The sequence below is a fragment of the Pyrus communis genome, chromosome 13, assembly GCF_041283825.1.
Source record: "Pyrus communis isolate YQ-2024b chromosome 13, ASM4128382v1, whole genome shotgun sequence".
Classification (NCBI taxonomy): domain Eukaryota; kingdom Viridiplantae; phylum Streptophyta; class Magnoliopsida; order Rosales; family Rosaceae; genus Pyrus; species Pyrus communis.
Genome location: NC_142577.1, coordinates 6101808 through 6121515, shown reverse-complemented (window position 1 = coordinate 6121515; position 19708 = coordinate 6101808). Strand labels below are relative to the sequence as shown.

At 38.3% G+C, this 19708-nt stretch overlaps 2 protein-coding genes and 1 long non-coding RNA gene across 6 annotated transcripts; all 3 read right to left on the bottom strand.

Moving 5' to 3' along the window:
• Positions 1-2647: 2647 nt before the first annotated feature.
• LOC148691665 (uncharacterized) lies at positions 2648-5175 on the bottom strand. The gene is made up of 4 exons (XM_088683378.1): positions 4916-5175; positions 3936-4776; positions 3695-3797; positions 2648-3114 (listed from the first exon to the last, which is right to left on the bottom strand). The coding sequence occupies exons 1-4, from the start codon at positions 5173-5175 to the stop codon at positions 2648-2650; spliced, it is 1671 nt and encodes a 556-aa protein (XP_088539504.1).
• A 2179-nt stretch (positions 5176-7354) lies between these two features.
• On the bottom strand, positions 7355-8091 carry LOC148691664 (uncharacterized). The gene is made up of 2 exons (XR_015954669.1): positions 7811-8091; positions 7355-7714 (listed from the first exon to the last, which is right to left on the bottom strand). It is a non-coding gene; the product is annotated as an uncharacterized LOC148691664 (long non-coding RNA).
• A 406-nt stretch (positions 8092-8497) lies between these two features.
• Positions 8498-19431, bottom strand: LOC137737528 (C2 domain-containing protein / GRAM domain-containing protein). 4 transcript variants are annotated; one of them, XM_068477040.2, is made up of 18 exons: positions 19016-19431; positions 17655-17702; positions 17431-17528; positions 17197-17272; positions 16683-16811; positions 16528-16574; positions 16001-16124; positions 15756-15872; positions 13576-13605; positions 13381-13480; positions 11139-11245; positions 10586-10723; positions 10399-10503; positions 9813-9959; positions 9512-9565; positions 9222-9285; positions 8944-9005; positions 8498-8856 (listed from the first exon to the last, which is right to left on the bottom strand). In XM_068477040.2, exons 1-18 carry the CDS (start codon positions 19205-19207, stop codon positions 8734-8736), a joined length of 1761 nt encoding a protein of 586 aa, XP_068333141.2. In that variant the 5' UTR covers positions 19208-19431; the 3' UTR covers positions 8498-8733. The 4 variants fall into 4 exon arrangements, with proteins under 4 accessions (XP_068333141.2, XP_068333140.2, XP_068333142.2 ...); XM_068477039.2 differs by having other exon boundaries at positions 16001-16130; positions 19016-19415; XM_068477041.2 differs by having other exon boundaries at positions 16001-16130; positions 17655-17696; positions 19016-19414.
• Positions 19432-19708: the final 277 nt, after the last annotated feature.

The window sequence follows — 19708 nt, the reverse complement described above, 5'->3', positions numbered from 1 at the left end:
ATCGGGGTATGTCAGTTTGGTATCAGAGCCTAACCTTGGCCGTGGTATGCCAACAAGGACGTCGGGCTCCTAAGGGGGGTGGATTGTAACATCCCACATCGCCCTGGGGAGTGGATCCTGTAAGCCTTATATGTATATTCCCATATTTACCTACCACGAGGCCTTTTGGGAGCTCACTGGCTTCGGGTTCCATCGGAACTCCAAAGTTAAGCGAGTTCACGCGAGAGCAATCCCAGGATGGGTGACCTACTGGGAAGTTCTCGTGTGAGTTCCCATAAACAAAACCGTGAGGGTGTGGTAGGGGCCCAAAGCGAACAATATTGTGCTATGGTGGAGTCAGGCCGGAGATGTGGTGGAACCCGGGCCGGGATGTGACAGTGCATATGCATGTAGTGTTGAAGATTTTGATAGGAATATTGAGAAAATGAGAAGTGTTGGCAGAGATATTTCTGATTCATTTTTAGATGATCTTCCTACAGAGCATTATTCTATTTTACATTTTCAAGAAAATCGGTAGGGCGAAATGAGTAATGCAACTGTAGAATCATTTAACGCAATGATTTTTGAAGAGCGTCACATGCCTATTCTTGATTTGATTGAATCAATTAGGGGAAGGCAGTATTAGTTATACCATGCAACATCGATTACACCACAATCACTCAGTTATACTAGAATTAGTATGCAGCATCAGTTACACCACAATCATTCAGTTGATGGCATTTAATATTTTATGCAAACTCATTAGTTTATATAAAACATACATGATGAGTCAATTTTATATTATATATTTAGCACAATTCTTAGTATATTTTGGTTGATATTTTGGAAGAATTTTGATACTTTGAATTGTATTTTTAATATAGGACATTTGACTTCCTCTGGAGCAAAACGTGGCCAAATAGACGAATTTTGGAGTAATTCTAGTTGGAGGACGTTCATGAGTCACTTGGTTTGATTGTATCAAAATATCAGATTTTTCCATCAAGCGGTTATTTTCTGGCGATAAAATAAAGAAGCAATGCACGCTGCTGGAATAGTGATGTTTTGGGCTTGACTTGCATTTTTGGAGCCCAAGATGACCTCGGATGGTTTCGTCGCCGTCTGAAGATTTGTTCAAAACGTCCTGGTCTTTAGAACAAGCTATCTTGGGCTAGATTTGGAGGAGATTTGAGGCTAAAACGTGGCTAGACAGTTTCTGTGCAGTTTATCCTAACTTAATTAGGACTTTATGTTTTAATATATTTTATTATTAGTTAGCTTCCTAGTGGAAATAAGAGACCTGGTTTCTAGGGTTTGTGCGATAGCTAAAGGCAATTTTAAGGCTTTGCTGTCTACAGTTATTGACTTACCACACTTACAGCATAGGCAATATTTGGACAAGTGTGAGACAAATAAATTAGCCTCCCCACCAATCTTTGATACCTACCTTTGTCAATCGGTTCTTGATCTGGATAAATCCCCAAATAATGTTTTTCCACGATGGGAGTGTCCGCCGGTTTACATCCCAGCATTCCTGTTTCTTTTAATAAATCTAGAACATATTTACATTGAGATAAGAAAATACCTCTAGATGATCGAGCAACCTCCATGCCAAGAAAATATTTCAAATCTCCTAGATTCTTCATCTCGAATTCGGCAACCAGGTTTCGCTCTAGCCTCATCATCTCTTCTGCTTCATCACCCGTTATTATCATGTCATCTACATAAATAATTAAGGCTATCACTTTTCCACTTCCCCGTTTCACGAATAATGTATGATTCGAGTGACTCTGATAATACCCAATTCTTCTCATCACTTGAGTGAATTTTCCAAACCATGCACGAGGTGACTGTTTAAGTCTGTAAAGTGACTTTAACAATCTACATACTCCAGTCCGGTATTGAACCCTAGAGGAAAATCCATATATACCTCTTCTTCCAAATGCCCATGAAGAAAAGCATTTTTTACATCAAATTGTTTCAGTGGCCAATTTAGATTAGCAGCTAAAGAGATTAGAACATGTATTGTATTCATCTTTGCCACTGGAGAAAAAGTCTCTTGATAATCAACACCATAAGTCTGAGTATAACCCTTTGCCACTAACCTTGCTTTATACCTGTCTGCTGATCCGTCTGCTTTATATTTAATTGTAAAGACCCATCTACACCCAACTGGTTTCTTTCCTTTAGGTAGCTCCGTTACCTCCCATGTATCATTCTTATGTAATGCCATCGTTTCTTCATCCATTGCAGCAGGCCATTTAGGATCCTTTAAGGCCTCCTCAACTCTGGTTAGTGCTTGGATTGCTTCTATATTATTTACCCAGGCTTGGCGTTCCGGGGCAAGGTTCTAGCACGACATATAATTAGCAATTGGATACTTCACTTTTCCTTCAGAAGAAAACCTGTCAGGAGGAACACCACGATTTTGCCTTGGTGGCAACTTATATGTACTCACAATGTTATTTGGATTAGTTACATGAGTATCAGTAGTACTTACCTCAGGGATATTCAGAGGAGACATATTGGGTGGCACTATCGAAGTCAAGAGAGAGGGTATTGCGGATTCGATAGGCAATGGCATGACTAGCTCGGCAGCTTCATGCCGACTTTCTTCATCACATTCGGCAAGCTGTTGCCGAGAAGGCTCAAGTGGCTGAATAAAACTCTAGTGCTCGACAGGCTCTTGCCGTGAGCCTTCACGGCTCATTTCTGCAGTATGCTGAAAGCTTTCACAGCTTCCTTCTTCCCTTGAGCCACATGTTTCCAACCACCCAAGATCACCGATACTATTCTCCCCCTGGTGATCAGAAGGTGATGGAATTGAAACAAAGAAATACTCGGACTCTGAAAAAGTAACATCCATGGTCACATACATATGGCGAGTTTCTGGATGGTAGCACTTATACCCTTTCTGTTGAGGAGCAAAACCAAGGAAAACACACCGGTGGGCACATGGATCCAACTTACTATGATGAATCTTATGAATATGAACATAAGCTACACGCCCAAAGACACAGGGAGTAAGAGTATGGGTGGACACGACTGGAACAAACTCCGTTAACACTTGGAAAGGTGTACGAAAGTCCAACACCTGGGATGGCATACGGTTAATGACATACACAGCATAAGTGACTGCATCATGCCAGAATCGGTTAGGTACAGATGCACCAATAAGCAAGGCACACGCAATCTCCAAGATATGACGGTTCTTTCTCTCCGCAACCCTATTTTGTTGTGGGGTATGAGGACAAGTACTTTCATGCAAGATTCCTTAATCCTGGAGAAAGTTAGACAACTCGGAACCAATATATTAACCTCCAATATTAGAGCGGAGAACCTTAATAACAGAGGAATATTGCGTTGCAACCATTTTGGAGAAGGACCGAAACACCATACTCACATCACTTTTATTTTTCATCACATAAATCCACGTCATACGTGTGCAATCATCTACAAAGGTAACAAACCACTTAATGCCAAACAAAGTACTAACCCCAAACATCCGAGTGCACAAGATCAAAAAGTAATAATCTTTTATTCATACTAGAAGGAAATGAAGCATGATGACTCTTTGCGAGAATACATACTTCACAATGTAAGTCTGATTCTTTTATTGCATGAAATAGACTAGGCAACATACGCCTTAAATAACCAAACGAAGCATGTCCTAACCGACAATGCAATAACCAAATTTCTGATAAATTATTGGTACAGGATGCTCGAACTGCATTAGCTCTGCCAAGAACGACGTCATCCACATAGTATAACCCCTCTCTCTTAGTGCCACGCCCAATTATCGCCTTGGTTTGAATATCCTGAAGTAAACAAAAAAGTGGATACATAAGCACAACACAATCTAATTGCTCAATAAATTGAGGAATAGATAACAAATTATGAGACAATGAGGGAACAAGCAAGCAATGATGAAGAGGAAGGGCTGGTGTGAGGTGCACCGTGCCTGCCCCCAAAACCGGTGCTGTTTGTCCATTGGCAGTTGCAGTACATTTCCGCGAACTCGTTGTCATACTAGTAAATAAATTCTTATCAAAAGTTATATGATCGGTTGCACCCGAGTCTAGAATCCAACTTGTATGATGTTCCATATCATAGGCTAAAAATGCATGCCCCATACTACCTAGAATGGACGGGGTGTCACTAGGAGTGGTCCTAGTCAGCAAACTGTGACTTGGATCACCAGAGGGTGGTCTGGCATCCTTGGGAACAGTAGCCACGGATGCACGGCCTCCTCCTATGCCACCAACACCTCGCCCCTTGGCACGCAACTTTTTCTTCAATTCCGGAAACCAGTCAGGTACTCCATGTTTCTGAAAACATGTATCTTCTGTATGACGGGTTTGCCCACAAAAAGTACACTTCAAGTCATCCTTATTTTCCCGAATGAATGGCCGAGAAGTTGTTGATGATGAAGGATTAAAGGTCCAGCTACCCGAAGATGGCTGAGACACCATATCCCCGGAAGAGACTCCTCCCTGATTCCCAACGCCATTACTACACATCATCGTTGCATGGCGTTGTGCTTCCCGCCTCACAATAGAGAACACTTCCTCCACATATGGTAAAGGTTGTGATCTCAAGACATCACTACGCACCTTATCAAATATATCATCAAGCCCTGCCAAGAAAGCATACACACGATCTAGTTGGATCTCCTCTTGAAGTGTCTTCAAGTCACCCGCACATTCCATCTTGATTGGTCTCCTCTGATCTAATTCTTGCCAAACGGCTTTGAGATCGGCATAGTATACACCGATAGGCCTCCCTTCTTGTCGGAGTCTGAATGACTTCACTTTTAACTCATAAATCTTAGAAATATCAGACCCGTTGTAATACGTTCGAGCAACTTCTTCCTAAACTTCTCTAGCAATGGATGAAAAAACCCATGTTGGTAGGATCCATGGAATTAATCAACCACCCTTTCACAATGGCATTCTCGGTCTCCCAAGCTTCATACTCGGCACTGTTCTCCTTGGGTTCTTTGATGCTTCCTGTCACGAACCCTTTCTTACCACGCCCAGCAATATGCATCTCCAATACTTTGGACCAAAGAGGATAATTTGATCCATTGAGTTTTACAGTATTCGGTACATTTGAAGCATCACTTTGAATTACAACTGGACTCAAAATTGAGTTGTTGGCCACGCCATGCAACCCACCCTCCAATTTGAGCCCCATTCCTTCCTGACCGCTTGCCATGAAACACGCACACAATACCCTGCTAACCATGGCAGGTGCTTACCCCCTGCAGCTCTCGGTTTGTGCTGCAAAGAACACAGCAGAAAAACTCAAGGCTACATCCTTGAACGCAGCAACAGCAGATACGGTAGAAAAAAATATTTAGGGTTAGTTGGTATTTCAATTTCGGGGGGTGAGGTTTGGGTTTGTCAAGCGGAATGGAAATGCCACTGCTCATGCTGTAGCCTCATATGTTCTGTTGGGACACTATCGGTCCGGAATTTTTATTTAATGTTCTTGCTGAAGACGTAAACATTCCTATTAGAATTTAATAAAGTTTTCCTTTCGACAAAAAAAAAAAAAAAAAAAAATTGATATGTGTGACCGCGGCAAATCTGCAGACTGATTTTTCTCAAAAGTTTGTCACTCTTTGCATTCTGAAAATCGGGAAAACAGAACATGAGTTTTCAAATTTTGGTAACTCTTTGCATTGACTATTTAATTTATAATATTTTTACTATTTGATTTGTATTTTTCATGAGTCTTGATGCATAGCAAATTGATTTTGGAAGATTTTGGTTATGAGATGTGTCGCACATAATCGACGATTAAGAGTGGTCAACAAACCGACAAAACTGTTTTGACGGAGATGAGACAAAGGCGGAGATGAGAACGATGAGCGGTAATGGGAGTCTGGGAGAGATCAAATAGTTTTTAGGGTTTTTAATTTTATAAATATTAAAACAAACGATTAAATGTGTAACATCCCACATCGTCCAGGGGAGTGATCCTTAAATGTATATTCTCATCCCTACCTAGCATGAGGTCTTTTGGGAGCTCACTGGCTTCGAGTTTCGTAGGAACTCCGCAGTTAAGCGAGAAGGGGGTTAGAGCAATCCTATGATGGGTGACCCACTGGGAAGTTGCTCGTGAGTTCCCAAAAACAAAACCGTGAGAGAATAGTAAGCCCAAAGCGGACAATATCGTGGTAGGTGGTAGAGCGGGCCCGGGAAGTGATCCGCCTCGAGCCGGGATGTGACAATTGGTATCTGAGCCTAACCCTGGCCGCGTGTGTGCCGACAAGGACATCGGGCCCCTAAGGGGGGTGGATTGTAACATCCCCACATCGCCCAGGGGAGTGATCCTTAAATGTATATTCTCATCCCTACCTAGCACGAGGCCTTTTGGGAGCTCACTGGCTTCGGGTTCCGTAGAAACTCCGAAGTTAAGCGAGAAAGGGGCTAGAGCAATCCCATGATGGGTGACTCACTGGGAAGTTGCTCGTGAGTTCCCAAAAACAAAATCGTGAGGGAATGGTAAGCCCAAAGCGGACAATATCGTGCTACGGTGGTGGAGCGGGCCCCGGAAGTGATCCTCCCCGGACCGGGATGTGACAAATGGGTACCCGTTTTTAACCGCTGATAATACCTATAATCACCCATTTATATTTCACGGGTAAACGGTTACCCATAACCGTAATCGTTAATTTTAAATGGACGGGTAACTATGGTTACCTATACCCGCGGGTAATTTGCCGATCCAGTGTGGTTGCTCAATGCTCATCAGCATTATTACTTGCTGGTGGCATCTTATTAGAATTGTGATGGTGGCATCTAATGTATCAAATATATTTAATATATTAATATATGAATATTGTTTTGTATCAAAAGAAATGAAAATAGCTTTGTAAATTGTGATGGTGGCTTCTAATTACAATGCATATGTACTTCAAAATACCGATTCTTATAAATTTAAAAGAAACAATCTATAATGGTGGCAAGTTGGAATTGTTAATATTGAAATTTGAAATGTTTATTATTTAAAAAATAAAAAATAAAACCGAACCTAACTGTGAAAACCGAATCGAATAGTAATTTCGGTTTGGTTTCCAATTTCGATCAAAAACCAAACCGAATGAAACCAAACCTATCCCTAAAACTCACACCACAAAATATAATTGGAGGAAAAGTTGCACATATTTACTATTTTTCTTTTCTTTTTTTCGTTATTGATGAACAGTGACTAGAAGTGTTTCAAGACCAATGGCTGTGACCGGTGACAATTTTGCACACTTGCACCGATGCCACGTGGGTTGTGCACGAGAGCAAAAATGTAAATGTATTTATGTGCAACTGGTCGCACGATGTATGATGAACGGTTAGGATGTGGAGTCGTTAGATACTATTTGTGTTTAATTTTAAATAAAAAAAGTCAAATAATTTATGAACGAACAATACACGATAAATAGCTAAGATGTGAAGATCTTAAAGTGGATCCGGATGGGATCCAATTCTAAGAGCACTTCCACCGGGGGTGGGATAGGCTGGCACACAACCAAAAAAATGGCCCGGCACCTAGGGAAGTCTTTCTAGCCCATGGGATTGCCTGGCACCCAGCCCAAGCTGGTCTCCAGGCCAGCCCAAAATTGACATACCTTGGGACCGGCTCGTATGACGCCATGCTAACGTCAGGGATGGAAGGAGCCACAGAGGGAGAAGGCAAATGGCCTGAAAGTGATGGCTCGAGTTCGACGGAAAATCTAAAAAAAATGCACCGACAACATGTTTGGATCAACATATAGGTTTCCAACACGATTTATATGTTAGAAACCATAAGAATAGGATTGAGAACTTACCCAGGTGAAATGCAAGAGATTTCACCAAGATTGGACCTTGAACTCGTCGGAGTTGTCCGTTTTCCTTTGTTGAAATCACATGCAAGGAATTAAGCCCTCAAATTAACCACAAAAATTGCAACACAACAGGATTTAAAGCTCAAGAACACAATACAGTGATAGAAACATCACCTGGGTTAGAGATTGAGAGCTCAAGCTCTCGGCTTCAATGGTAGGACCTTGCACCATGCACTGATGCCACATGCAAGGCCATGGTTGGGTTCCTTGAGCTCCAGAGATTACAAAAATAATATTTAGTGTTTGATTTATTGAAGGTTTTGAAGAGGAAGGAGAAGGAGAGCTCACAGGAATGAGCTGGAAAAGAGAGAGAGGGAGAGAACTGGTTGGGGATGTAGAGGGAGAGTACAGCGGATTCTAGTGGAAAGGTTCCTGACTTATCTCTTTTTTTTTTTAATAAAATTATTATTTTATAATAAATAATAATAATAATTTAATAAAATTGACTAGGCTATTTTTTTTTAGAGATGGAGATGCTCTTGCTCTATTACTGTTCATTGGGGTCTATCACTGTTCATTGAGTAGATAATTGCGCTGGGTGCTGGCACAAAGTATTTAAGGATGGAATTGCTCTAATGTAAAGGCCCACAAATTGTGGATTAATCCGAAGGTAATGGATGTGGTTGGTAATTTTCTGAAAAGTTGGTACTTTAAGTGTGATATAAAATGTCAAAATTATAAAAATGAACAAAACAAAAGGAAGCACATAGCAGTAGCCACACTGGAACTCTGGAACATACAAGACAAACCTATTTATTTGTGTATAACAAGATGTAACTAAAGCTCTCATTCGGCTCGACTCAACATACACATTTTTGTCTCTTTTGAGGTAAACTACATACAGACAGACATACATTACATATAAATTAACTACCATCTCGAGTTACCGAGGGGGAAGACGTGGGTTTGTCAGTCTCACCATTTGAACTACTCGACCCGATGATATATGAACGGGCAATATCCAACATCAGATCAATCTCTCTCTTGTACTGCAATGAATGACTACAATTATTACTGACCATTCAATTCTTGAGGCAACGCGCGCAACTAAAACGACAAGAAAACATGGTACAAACCTCGTTAATCGCCCCTGCCCTTATTTTGGATTGCATCACACACCATTTCTTGAAATGTACACCTGTAACAAGTTGCAAAACCCATAACCACTTTCTTCAAAACATTCCAAAATAAAACAACACATATCAGCCTAGCGTTCATGTGTTTCATGCGCCAGCTCCACTACGTCAGGAGCAACAACATAACTATCCCACTATACAAGTAATTAGCAATAACGCATAATAACACTGCTGTCTAATGAGGGCAAAGAGGATACGAGACGTATTTAAAACCTTACCTACTTTTATGTCTATATTAGATGAGTTCTCATCTATACTGTCCAAGCTCCACCTAACATGGACCTGATACAGTGATTCAACGTTGGCAAACATTTAGATAAAGATAACAACAAAAAAAAAATTGCTAATCGGTATTAAGTCTCATGTTAATAATGCAATAAGCTGACTTTAAATGAATGACAGGAATAACAATCTGAGTCTTCCAAAAGTATTACACATGCACCATATCATCCCAGAAAAAAATAAAAGATACTGAACCTCAAAATAAAATCATCAAGGTATTGGATACCTCAAAATAAGACCCGAATGGAACATCATGAGCCTGTTGCACCGTCTCAAACACCTTAAACAAGGAACAAACTCCGAAAAATTAAGAAATGAAAATATTTAAACTGAGAGCAAAGAGCTTCAGAACAACAAAAGGAAATTTGAAAGAAACCAGAATGAAAAAGCTGAAAGCATGAGAAAGGCCTGATGATACAGCAATAATGTTACTATATAAATACGAAGAATGTTACTATCTTTATATTATGAACATGGAACACTGGAAACAACATAATCGAAGCAGAGGAAGAAAGAATTCGTCGCACCAGTGTTATCTTGTCTGGTGATAGAACAGCATGCTGCCATTCTGTCATGGCTGTATCTGGAGGGCACATAGGACTGTTACAAATGCACCTAAATGTTATTTCTCTGACTTGACCATCATACTCCTCTGCAGGATGCCACTGTCCAATCTGCAAATGTCAAAACAGACGAAATTTCAGACTTTTGACTTTCAATAGGAAACCTTTCATTAAGAGAGAAAAATAAAAGTACAAAGAACGATGAGTAATATGTGCATCTTAGGAAATAAAAATACATCAATATTTTATCACGGTGTTCATTCAACAAATGAGACTTGAAATTCGTACGGCAAAAGCCACTAGTCTCATCGATTGAAAAAACTACACTACCATCAAATATCCCACATTAACGATCAACAAAAGATGTAGATAGATAGCAACTCTCCTTGAACAACATTTTGCCAACCACAAACCCAATCATAATCCCAGGCCGAGCAAACCATCAGAATCAATATTGGGATTGGTAAAGATTGTAACCAAGGCCCCACAAATACATGCATGAAATTCTGAATTACAAAGCTTGCACTGCTTAAAATTAGAAGGTACTTACAACAAGATTAGTGTCTTTTCGTTCTGAACGATACTCACGCAAATAATTTGAATCATCACTCAACAATAAATTGAAGAACTTTTCAGCTGTGCATGGGAAAACATCCTGGAAGAAGAAATGTTTGTTAATAAATAATAACTGATTAAAATAACTAATCTCTTGGCAGACAAAAGAGAACGATGCATACAGTATATATGCTGGTTACAGCTTCCTCCTTGATAAAAGCTTGAAGCTTTCCAGTTTTGGGGATGATATCTTCAGGAATCTTAGCCTGACTTCCTTTTACAGAACTGCTATGCGCACGCAGTGCTGACTCTGCCTTTTCCTATACAACAGAAAAAACAAATTTCTTCATCCAACCATTCAAGCAAAGCAGGGAAAAAGACCAGTAAATTAACGCATAATAAATAAATAAATAAATAAGAGATAGAAATTCACATTTACTACAAAAATAACATATGAAAATATCAGAGTTGTATTACTGCTAAAAATCATCCAGATATATGTTGAAAGAATGCATGTGTAAACATGGTCTTATAAACACTAAAGCCACTGAAATTGATCTTGTTAACAACTTAACACTAAAGCCACATAATTCCAGTCGCCCCATCAATGGTGCTTCTATTGCACTATATAAAAAGAGCATGATTAAATATCCACATCCAACTTATACAACACCAACATAATCATAATCATCGCTAATATAAAATATCATAACTTATGAAAAACATGCTATCAACCTTCTTCTCAGCTTCTAGCATTGTATGGTAATTCTTTTCTACACGCAGTAGACCTCTAAACACGTGGTTCCTGTTCCAAAATGATGCAAATTTATATCTGACTCTACCTGAAAATGGCACATTAACAGATAAATTCATTGTAATGGTGCTTCTCAACAGTATAAATACTCATATAGCAAAAAAGAATCTAAAGAATAAAGAACATAAAGACCATAATCCATATGAAATAACATGTCAACAAAATGCTAGTGTGCAAGACATTAACCAACAAAAGAATGTCCACTAGTTAAAACAGATGGCATTTACCAACTGTCATGTCATTGAGTGAAAGTTAAATTATTCATTTGGCCCCTGATACTAGTCAATTTGCCCCCTCAAACTGATATACCGTCATTCACAGTTTGTCCCACTTTGCCCTATAAAAAGCTAAACGAAGTCAGATTGAAAAGCAAAAAACTGATTGACCAAAAAAGCAAAAAACTGAAGAAAAAAAATAGGTCCCTAAAGACTATAACCCCGACCACCCACTCCACCTTCTGGCCGCAATTTCTCTCTCTTTCTTCACCCGTCTCCCCCACCCGCTGTCAAATGCAATCACCCAAGCTAACCCAAACCCCCAATCCCTCTCCTTGACATCCACCACCACCACCTGTCCAATCCCCCCTGTCGACCATTGGAACTGCAATCAATTCAAATCTTACCCGCCCACGCACCAACTCTCCACCCTGACCCCAAACCCCACCCACCCGGCACCCCCCAGACAATCAATCCCAAATCTGATCTGCCAACCCACAAATTCTGCAACCTGCAAGCCATGGCCTAACCACCCAACTCCTTCGGTTTTCCACTCAGAGGCCAGACCCGGTTGTCAAAATTACCAAGAGAATGAGGAAGGTAAGGTAAACAAAAAGAAATGGAGAGATGTGGGCCCACCATGCCATGTGGCAACTACCAATTAGCAACATCAACAACAGTGTCCAATGACCAAAATACTCGGCCAAAGCTGCCTCATACGCCAACTTAACAGAGATTGAATGGAATCGACTGAAAGAGGGCATAGTGTGACAAAAATGTAGCAGAGGATAAGTTAAACTAAAACATGTATCTGACATTTCGTACTTCCAGAGTTAGGGCCAAGCTGCCTCATACGCCAACTTAACAGGGATTGAATGGAATAGACCGAAAGAGGGCATATTGAATGGAATAGACCGAAAGAGGGCATATTGAATGGAATAGACCGAAAGAGGGCATAGTGTGACAAAAATGTAGCAGAGGATAAGTTAAAATAAAACAAGTATCCGACATTTTGTACTTCCAGATTTAGAACAGGAGATTGATGATTATAATGTAGCCTGTACACTTGGCCTCTGTTTGATGGGAAAGTTCAAACACTTGACACAGAAGGGGTGTTTTCTTTCATTTCAAGTTCTAATCATAAAGTTCAAGCAATTTTGTTAATACAGAGTGAAAATTCATTGTTTGCCCGGACCAAGGGAGAGTTACATTTAATCTAACAAAGAAAACAAAAGGCAAAGCAGAATTAAAAGGACAAAAAATGATTGAAAGAGTAAATTATAAATTCCACTAACTATCAATAGTAACAAAAGGGAACATACTTTTTGATAAATTCCAATTTCCAACAGACAGCTATTAGTACATTTACTTTGTAGAAGGGACACCAAACCAAATTCTTGTGAATCAATCTGATCATACATGCAAGTACAAACAAAAATATATCCAGGACAAACACCAAAGGGAGAAAATAGGGGAAAAAAGAAGACCAAAAATAAAAGACACTGCAAAGCTTACATGCAATCAAGAAACTGGAAGAGGCACTTTTACAGAAGCTTCATGCAACTCAGGTCAAATGATTACATCTTATGCATATGATTCAATATTTATAGAAAGCTGAAATGAGAAATATTAAAGATTAGGAACAAAATTCACAATTTAGCGACGACCTATAAATCAAAGCACTGTCCTCACATCTGCATTCTGAACAAGTACATTTCCAAAGTTCTAAGCCCAACTTAATAGGACCAATTAGTGGGAAACAAGAAAAAAAGAGAGAAAGGAAATGAAATGCAAAACTGAAGCTCCTCACCCTGTTTTTTTGCAAAGAACTCCATATTTTATTTTGGTAAAAACAATGCACCACTCAGTCTATCGAATGATAGAAACAAAGAAAAAAAGAGAAGTTCTGTCTAAAGTAAAAACAGAGCATTTAGAACCGATCACTGACCATCAGGACTCCCCAAAGGAGGTACACCATGCCCACCAGCACCCATGCGCAGTATAATTGTTATAGCAGGATTAATGAATGCATGCTGACTCCTCCGAATCTTCATGAACCCAAAAATATCCAGTGATTAAGCATTGAAAATACATCAACAATGGGGCCTTAGAGAGAGAGAGAGAGAGAGAGAGAGAGAGAGACCTCATCAATATCACCAAACGGTATGATAACCTGTCAAAAAGTAAATAAAAACAGACGATATTAAAGAAACGATTCTACTTGACATAGATGGTAACAATCAATAACATATAGAAACAAAACTAACACCAACTAAACAACAAATCAATCAAATGACATGCATCTTTATCTTTTCAAGACTAAGAATCAAGAAATAAAAATAAATAAATAAATAAATAAGTAGTCTATAATAGAAGCATTACATAGTTATTTGGGACTTTTAGGTCATGTCCCTGAAAGTTATTTTTGCGAAGAAAAAAAAAAAAAAAAAAAAAACCCAACACATTACATAGTAGAGAAAACTGGAAAAAAAAACACAGCTATGCTACTGATTTTTTTAAACAACTCCAAAATATTAAATCACGAGTCAAGGTGGGTCAAAAGGGAGGGACGGAAAGGGAGATGGAATTTGCGGTGTGGGGGTTGGTGGGATGATCCACGTGGCATCATATGCTTACACGTGCGCCAAGTGAGCACACAAACATAACTTTTTAAGGAATTCAAACAGAAGGACAACATTAATGTACTTTAGTGACTTCAAGGATGACATTGACCGATCTTCAACTACAGGGACCAAAATGATGAGGGATCCCACTTTCAGGGACCATTTATGATAAAAAAAATACCCATGCACAATCTTTGACAAGTCATTATTTACTTTACATTTTCATATTAGAAAAATGTATCTACAATAGATGCAGCGTCTGGCCAATAAAGCAATATAATTCACTACTCCAATCAATATAATTGTTTGTATCACAAATACTTAATCTTATCTTTACTTCATCAAAAGTTTTACACCGTGCCCTTGCAAATGCAAACCCTCTGAACCAGATGTTCTGTGTCCATAAATGTTGTATATTAGATTAAAAAAATAAAAGGTTAAAGGACCCTATATTCATCCAAGTGAAAATTAAGTCCCTAAATTATTTTTTCAGAAAATTAAGTTCTTAAACTCATAAGAATCTGCCTATATCGCCCCGACTACAGGTTCGAAGCTATTCTATCCTATTTTTTGTCAATTTAAGTCACGTGACTTGCACATGACACACTTAAGAGGGTAATGCTGTCATTCTCTCGACCATCAGACCTTAACGCTGCATATAGGTTGTGAATCTAATAGCTAACTTACCCTTCAAAGTTAATTCCATACTCTAATGTTTCAGAAATATAAGTCCTTAAACTATAAATTTGTCAATCTACCCTTCAAAAGGTATCACATGTAGGTCACGTGACTTAAGTTGACGGAAAAATGAATATAATAACTTCAAGTCTTATAGTAGGGATTAAATTGGCAGTTTTTAATGATTTTACGGACTGATTTTTTCGAAAAAAAAAATATTTCAGGACTTAAGTTTCAGTTGGGTGATAATTCAGGGACTAAATCTGCAGAATACTCAACAAATTATGCATCACATAAACATGTTTGTAAAAATGTACAGAGTGTCAAACCACCATGCAATATGTCAAATAGCCACAAACCAAACAGCAAGACATAAACGAAACACATCATTTCATTAATAGGAAGAAACCCAACTGAAAAAACAGGTTTCAGATCTTCCAGCAAGGAATATAACACAAAATCATCAAAATTTCTCTACATATTGACTGAGTGAAAGATTTTTACCCGACACACAAAAATTTTACTGAAACCATCAAAATTGTCAAAATTTCTCAGATATTTCAGGGGCAGGATAGAAAAAAAAAGGCATCCTGTTTTCTGAACCAATCAAGTGTCAGCAGCCTATTTTGAGCTTATCCGTGTGCACCAAAAGAGGCAGTTCTGTATGACTTCATAAACATTTTTTATCGTGCTTCTTGTAACAACTTAAAATGCACCAAAGTTGACAAAATGAGCATAACTTAAAAGAGTAAAAAGAACATTATAGATTAAAAGTTTGACCACCACGACACTGAAAAGATTAATAAGACCTTGTGAATCTAAAGGATATATCTAAGATGGTTATAGAATCCAAATTAGTTTATATAGGAATATGCTCAGCCACTAACGAAAATTAAAGATTATGAGAAATAGGAGAAAACTAGAAATCAGATATACCATCAATATGTTTAAGTTAGTTTCTCCATGATATATAAAAATAATGATTTATGATAAGCTTAAAAGAAGGGAATGATAACCTAACCTTCATTTGCTTAGAAAACACATTAGAGTGGAAGCATATGTGCCACGTAGAGACATACATACGGCCATGATACAAGAATGACCTCTCAAGTGCACATGAATAACTATTCTCCACAACCTGAAACAGATACCAAAATTAATCCTTCAACTGGAACTACCCAAATAATTAAACAATCATGTACACGTATACTAATAGATATACATCATCAAGAGTGCCACATATAAACACTAGTGCACTCAACCCACCTCATCTGGAAGTAAATTAAATATAGTTTGCAGAGGCCCTGGCTTTTGATGAACCACCGTAGGCCCTTGTCTATCTAAAGGTACCCTTCTTCGAGCATTCGCTCCAGCATAGCCATTCATTGCCCTGCCACTAATTTCATGGTTATTAGTACATCATAAAGAAATATAAATTACAGATAGCAACAATAACATCAGCAATATATTTTAACTCAGGTTCTAGTCTACTGAATCAAGGCATGCATAGAAAGAAAAAAGAAAAAGAGCTGCCGTAGCATAAGAAAATTGTGGTCACATCATGTGCAGTTAAGGGAAAAGTGAAACTGTGAACATGATTGAAATCCAATATGTAGTATCATCTCAAAACAGAAAATCACATGAAACCCAGAGAAATATATTTATTTCCAGGCATGATATAAAAAGAAAAATTATTTGACCATAGAATCCACACAAGAATCTCTAGTGATGACTTCAACTCCTCTCAAGATAAACTGAAAGAAAAGGTTTGGAAAATAGTCCAAAAAGACTACCTTGGAGAGTTAACAGGTAGTTTTATTGTTTTTATATGGAGACACACCTGACAAGCAAAAAACAAGATTTTAATTTATAAGGGATAGTGAGAATACTAATAGCCATACGAAGGATAAAACCAAACCCAAAGGTGATATGCAGAGAAAACAACTACCTGCCCTGATGGGCTATCCAATGTATACCATACTGCACCTGTTTGACCCTCGGTTTCAACTGGAACAGTAACAGAACCCAGAACAGTGCTTTTCCATATTATATCCCAGTCATATATTGTCACATTAATCTGCTAGGCCAGTAGGAAAATAAATTAGTTTAACATACCAATCCTACATAAAAAGATCACTACAAAATCAATATTCTCAGCTTAATCCAAACAAAAGGAAATACAATTTCAGATGCAACGAACATAATACTGCTGTCAATACATACAAAAAAAATAATAAACACCATTATTTTCCACAAATCGGTGTTCATATAAGCAAGCCTGAAAATATCAATAAAGCCCTCCGAAGGACAAGAGGCATTGGTTAGCTTTTTAATTTAAATGCAGGGCACACAGAAATCGCAGCACCCTTAAAAACATATATTAGAACCAGCTTTCCTGTATATAGCTTATTGGAAAAACAAAGATAAGTATTTTATATAAGGTAATAAAACATGATGCCTACCTGGACAGGAAGCTCATCAACAGAAAAATTAAACTCCTCTCCCCACATGGGATTTCTTGAACCAGGGACCATTGAACTGCATTAGCAAGAAGAGTACATAAAACATACTCATGAAACATAAGATATGTATATGATTGTGTGTATGTGTGTGTGTGCGCATGTGATTGTGTGTGTCTGTTCTTAACCATCATTAAACAAAAAGTGGCACGGTACAAGAACACAATATCAGGCAACCTGAATCGCTTTTCTGTTCCACAAGTGATCATAGCATAAGGATCCGATGTCCCATTTAAGTTTGCACCAATGAGATTCTTAGCCGCCAACAATTCCAGCTGGAAACCAGTGCACCATCTCATCATAAATGAATAGATAAATAGATATACAAATAAGGCACACGGCTTTTTATATTCAAGTCTTCATCAATTGAAGTACAAACCCCAGAATCAATCATGAAATACCTTGATTAGATATGCAGAACTGTTTTGAAGATCTCCTTTTAACTGGATCTACAAAATAAGTGCAGAACTGCATGTCAAACAAGTTAAAAATTACTCAAGGAAACCGTTATCTTTGAAACTGCATGTCACAAACATAATGGATGTTCAAAAACAGTGGACAAAGACTATACAATTAAGAAAACCAAAATATCATTTTGTTCAGTCATCGCATCAAGATTTACATTTATTACCCTAAAAAACTTCTTGTACTTAATAATTAGCCCTCACATACAATACAGAATCTAAAGGTAGCTGCAACAAGTGTAGGAAGGTAGATGGGGCTAACATTACTTTAGTAAGCTTCTCTTCGTTTTGTTTTTAAATAAGTAGAGCAATTATAAACAAATAGAACTTCTAACGTAGTTATACCAAAAGGGTAATACTAGATTCTTTACACATTTGTCCGCTGACGCAATAACTTACTTCCTATAATCACAGTGAATTTGCATCAAGGACACTGGAAAAGAAAAATGCATATATGATAATAGTAAAATAACAATAACAGCAAAAAATAAAATTTAACCGAGAGAAAAAAAGTGAAATTAAGTTTGTACTTGTTTGATCAAATCAAGCTCAGAATGAGTTTTCACATTCCCTAATGCACTGCATGTTTTGTAACTGAAAACTACTTCGTGTTTGACCTTTTCCATAGGTATCCAAAACCCACAAATGAAGTTTTTCATTCCCAAGGGAAAGGATTATTTCATAAACCTAAACCTTTTCCTGGTGTTAATTTTTATCCGAAAATCAAAATAATGATATGCTTCTTCTATTTGTTTTCCAAAAATAAAATTCTGCTGCAAAACAGGACTCTCTGAAAGGGGCTCGCTACTGCAAGCTCCACTGTACCTTGACAAAGACACTTTTATACCCAACTATTGCAGATAATGTAAAAAGAAAGCTAGATTCCCTTGGTTTCAGTTAACGCCATCAAAGGAGTGGTTGCTGGATTCGTAAATTTGAAGTTGGGAAACGCACAAGGATAGATTAGAAATGACTTTGAGTTGACTTTGTTCGATCACTAGAGTGTCAATAGTTACTACAAACCTCGAATTGTATGCATAAAACTGATTACAACAAAGCTAACCAAATTTCACCAGTGCTATGTCAAAAGAATTACTTGATGGAAACTCGAAATTACCCACGTAAAACGTTAAAACACGAATCAAAACTTGCCTAAAACCCCAATTGACATAATTATAAACAACCAAGGACTAAACCAACCGGACTATCGATGAAAACCCAGAATTCCTCATAGCAGAAAGCATCAAATCAAATCAAATCAATCACATGTATGAACGCTAAAAAGTAGTGAATTCGACCTTGTCTTTGTCATCAATGGCATCCCCAAACGCACCGGAATTATCGGAAAGTGTGCGATCAGCAGAGCCGCCTCCGCTGCCTCTGAATGTGAAAAACCAGTAAGCGAAGATAACGAAGACGGAGGCAGCCACAGTGACCTTGATCTCCCACAAGGACGGGACTAGGAAATCCAACGACACCGTTTCCATCATGGCGTTGGAGTTTTGAATGAATCAGAAATTACAGGGTTTTGAGTAAGAGGTGATTAGGGTTTTCAGGGCTTGGGAAAACTGCCATGCGAGGCGATGACTTGAATTTGTACCAGGCGACCGGCCAGCATTTGAGACCAAAAAAAAAAAAAGGGAGAGGGAGTTTTTCCTAGAGAGAGAGGGTACAGAGAGAAGTCAAAGTTGGACCGTTGGGTTGAATTGAATGCGTTTAATTTTATATGTCTCAATCCCATCGATCATCGGAGCTCCCTTGACAAAATACCCTTGTGAACATGTAGTAATAACGGTGCGTTACGTCCTTCTTAGTGGTGAGATTGTAACGGTTTCCGGGGGCGCTTTGGTAAAGACAGCTGAGGTTTGTAAATAACGCCTGCAATATGTCCCCAATTTCATGTCAAATTAAAATTCGTTGAACGCAGTCGATATTTTCATAAAAATGTTTAAAAAGTTATACAAAGATATGAAATGTTAGTCTGAACTTCA

Coding starts and splice junctions, on each gene's coding strand:
- LOC137737528 (XM_068477039.2), bottom strand. CDS start 19,207: ATGATGGAAACGGTGTCGTTGGATTTCCTAGTCCCGTCCTTGTGGGAG. Junction 16,131..16,527: donor CTACCTGTTAACTCTCCAAG/GTAGTCTTTTTG, acceptor CCATGAAATTAG/TGGCAGGGCAATGAATGGCT. Junction 10,724..11,138: donor TGCTAGAAGCTGAGAAGAAG/GTTGATAGCATG, acceptor TCTGTTGTATAG/GAAAAGGCAGAGTCAGCACT.
- LOC148691665 (XM_088683378.1), bottom strand. CDS start 5,175: ATGGGGCTCAAATTGGAGGGTGGGTTGCATGGCGTGGCCAACAACTCA. Junction 3,798..3,935: donor CGGTTTTGGGGGCAGGCACG/GTGCACCTCACA, acceptor TGTTTACTTCAG/GATATTCAAACCAAGGCGAT. Junction 3,115..3,694: donor TAATGCAGTTCGAGCATCCT/GTACCAATAATT, acceptor GGCATGATGCAG/TCACTTATGCTGTGTATGTC.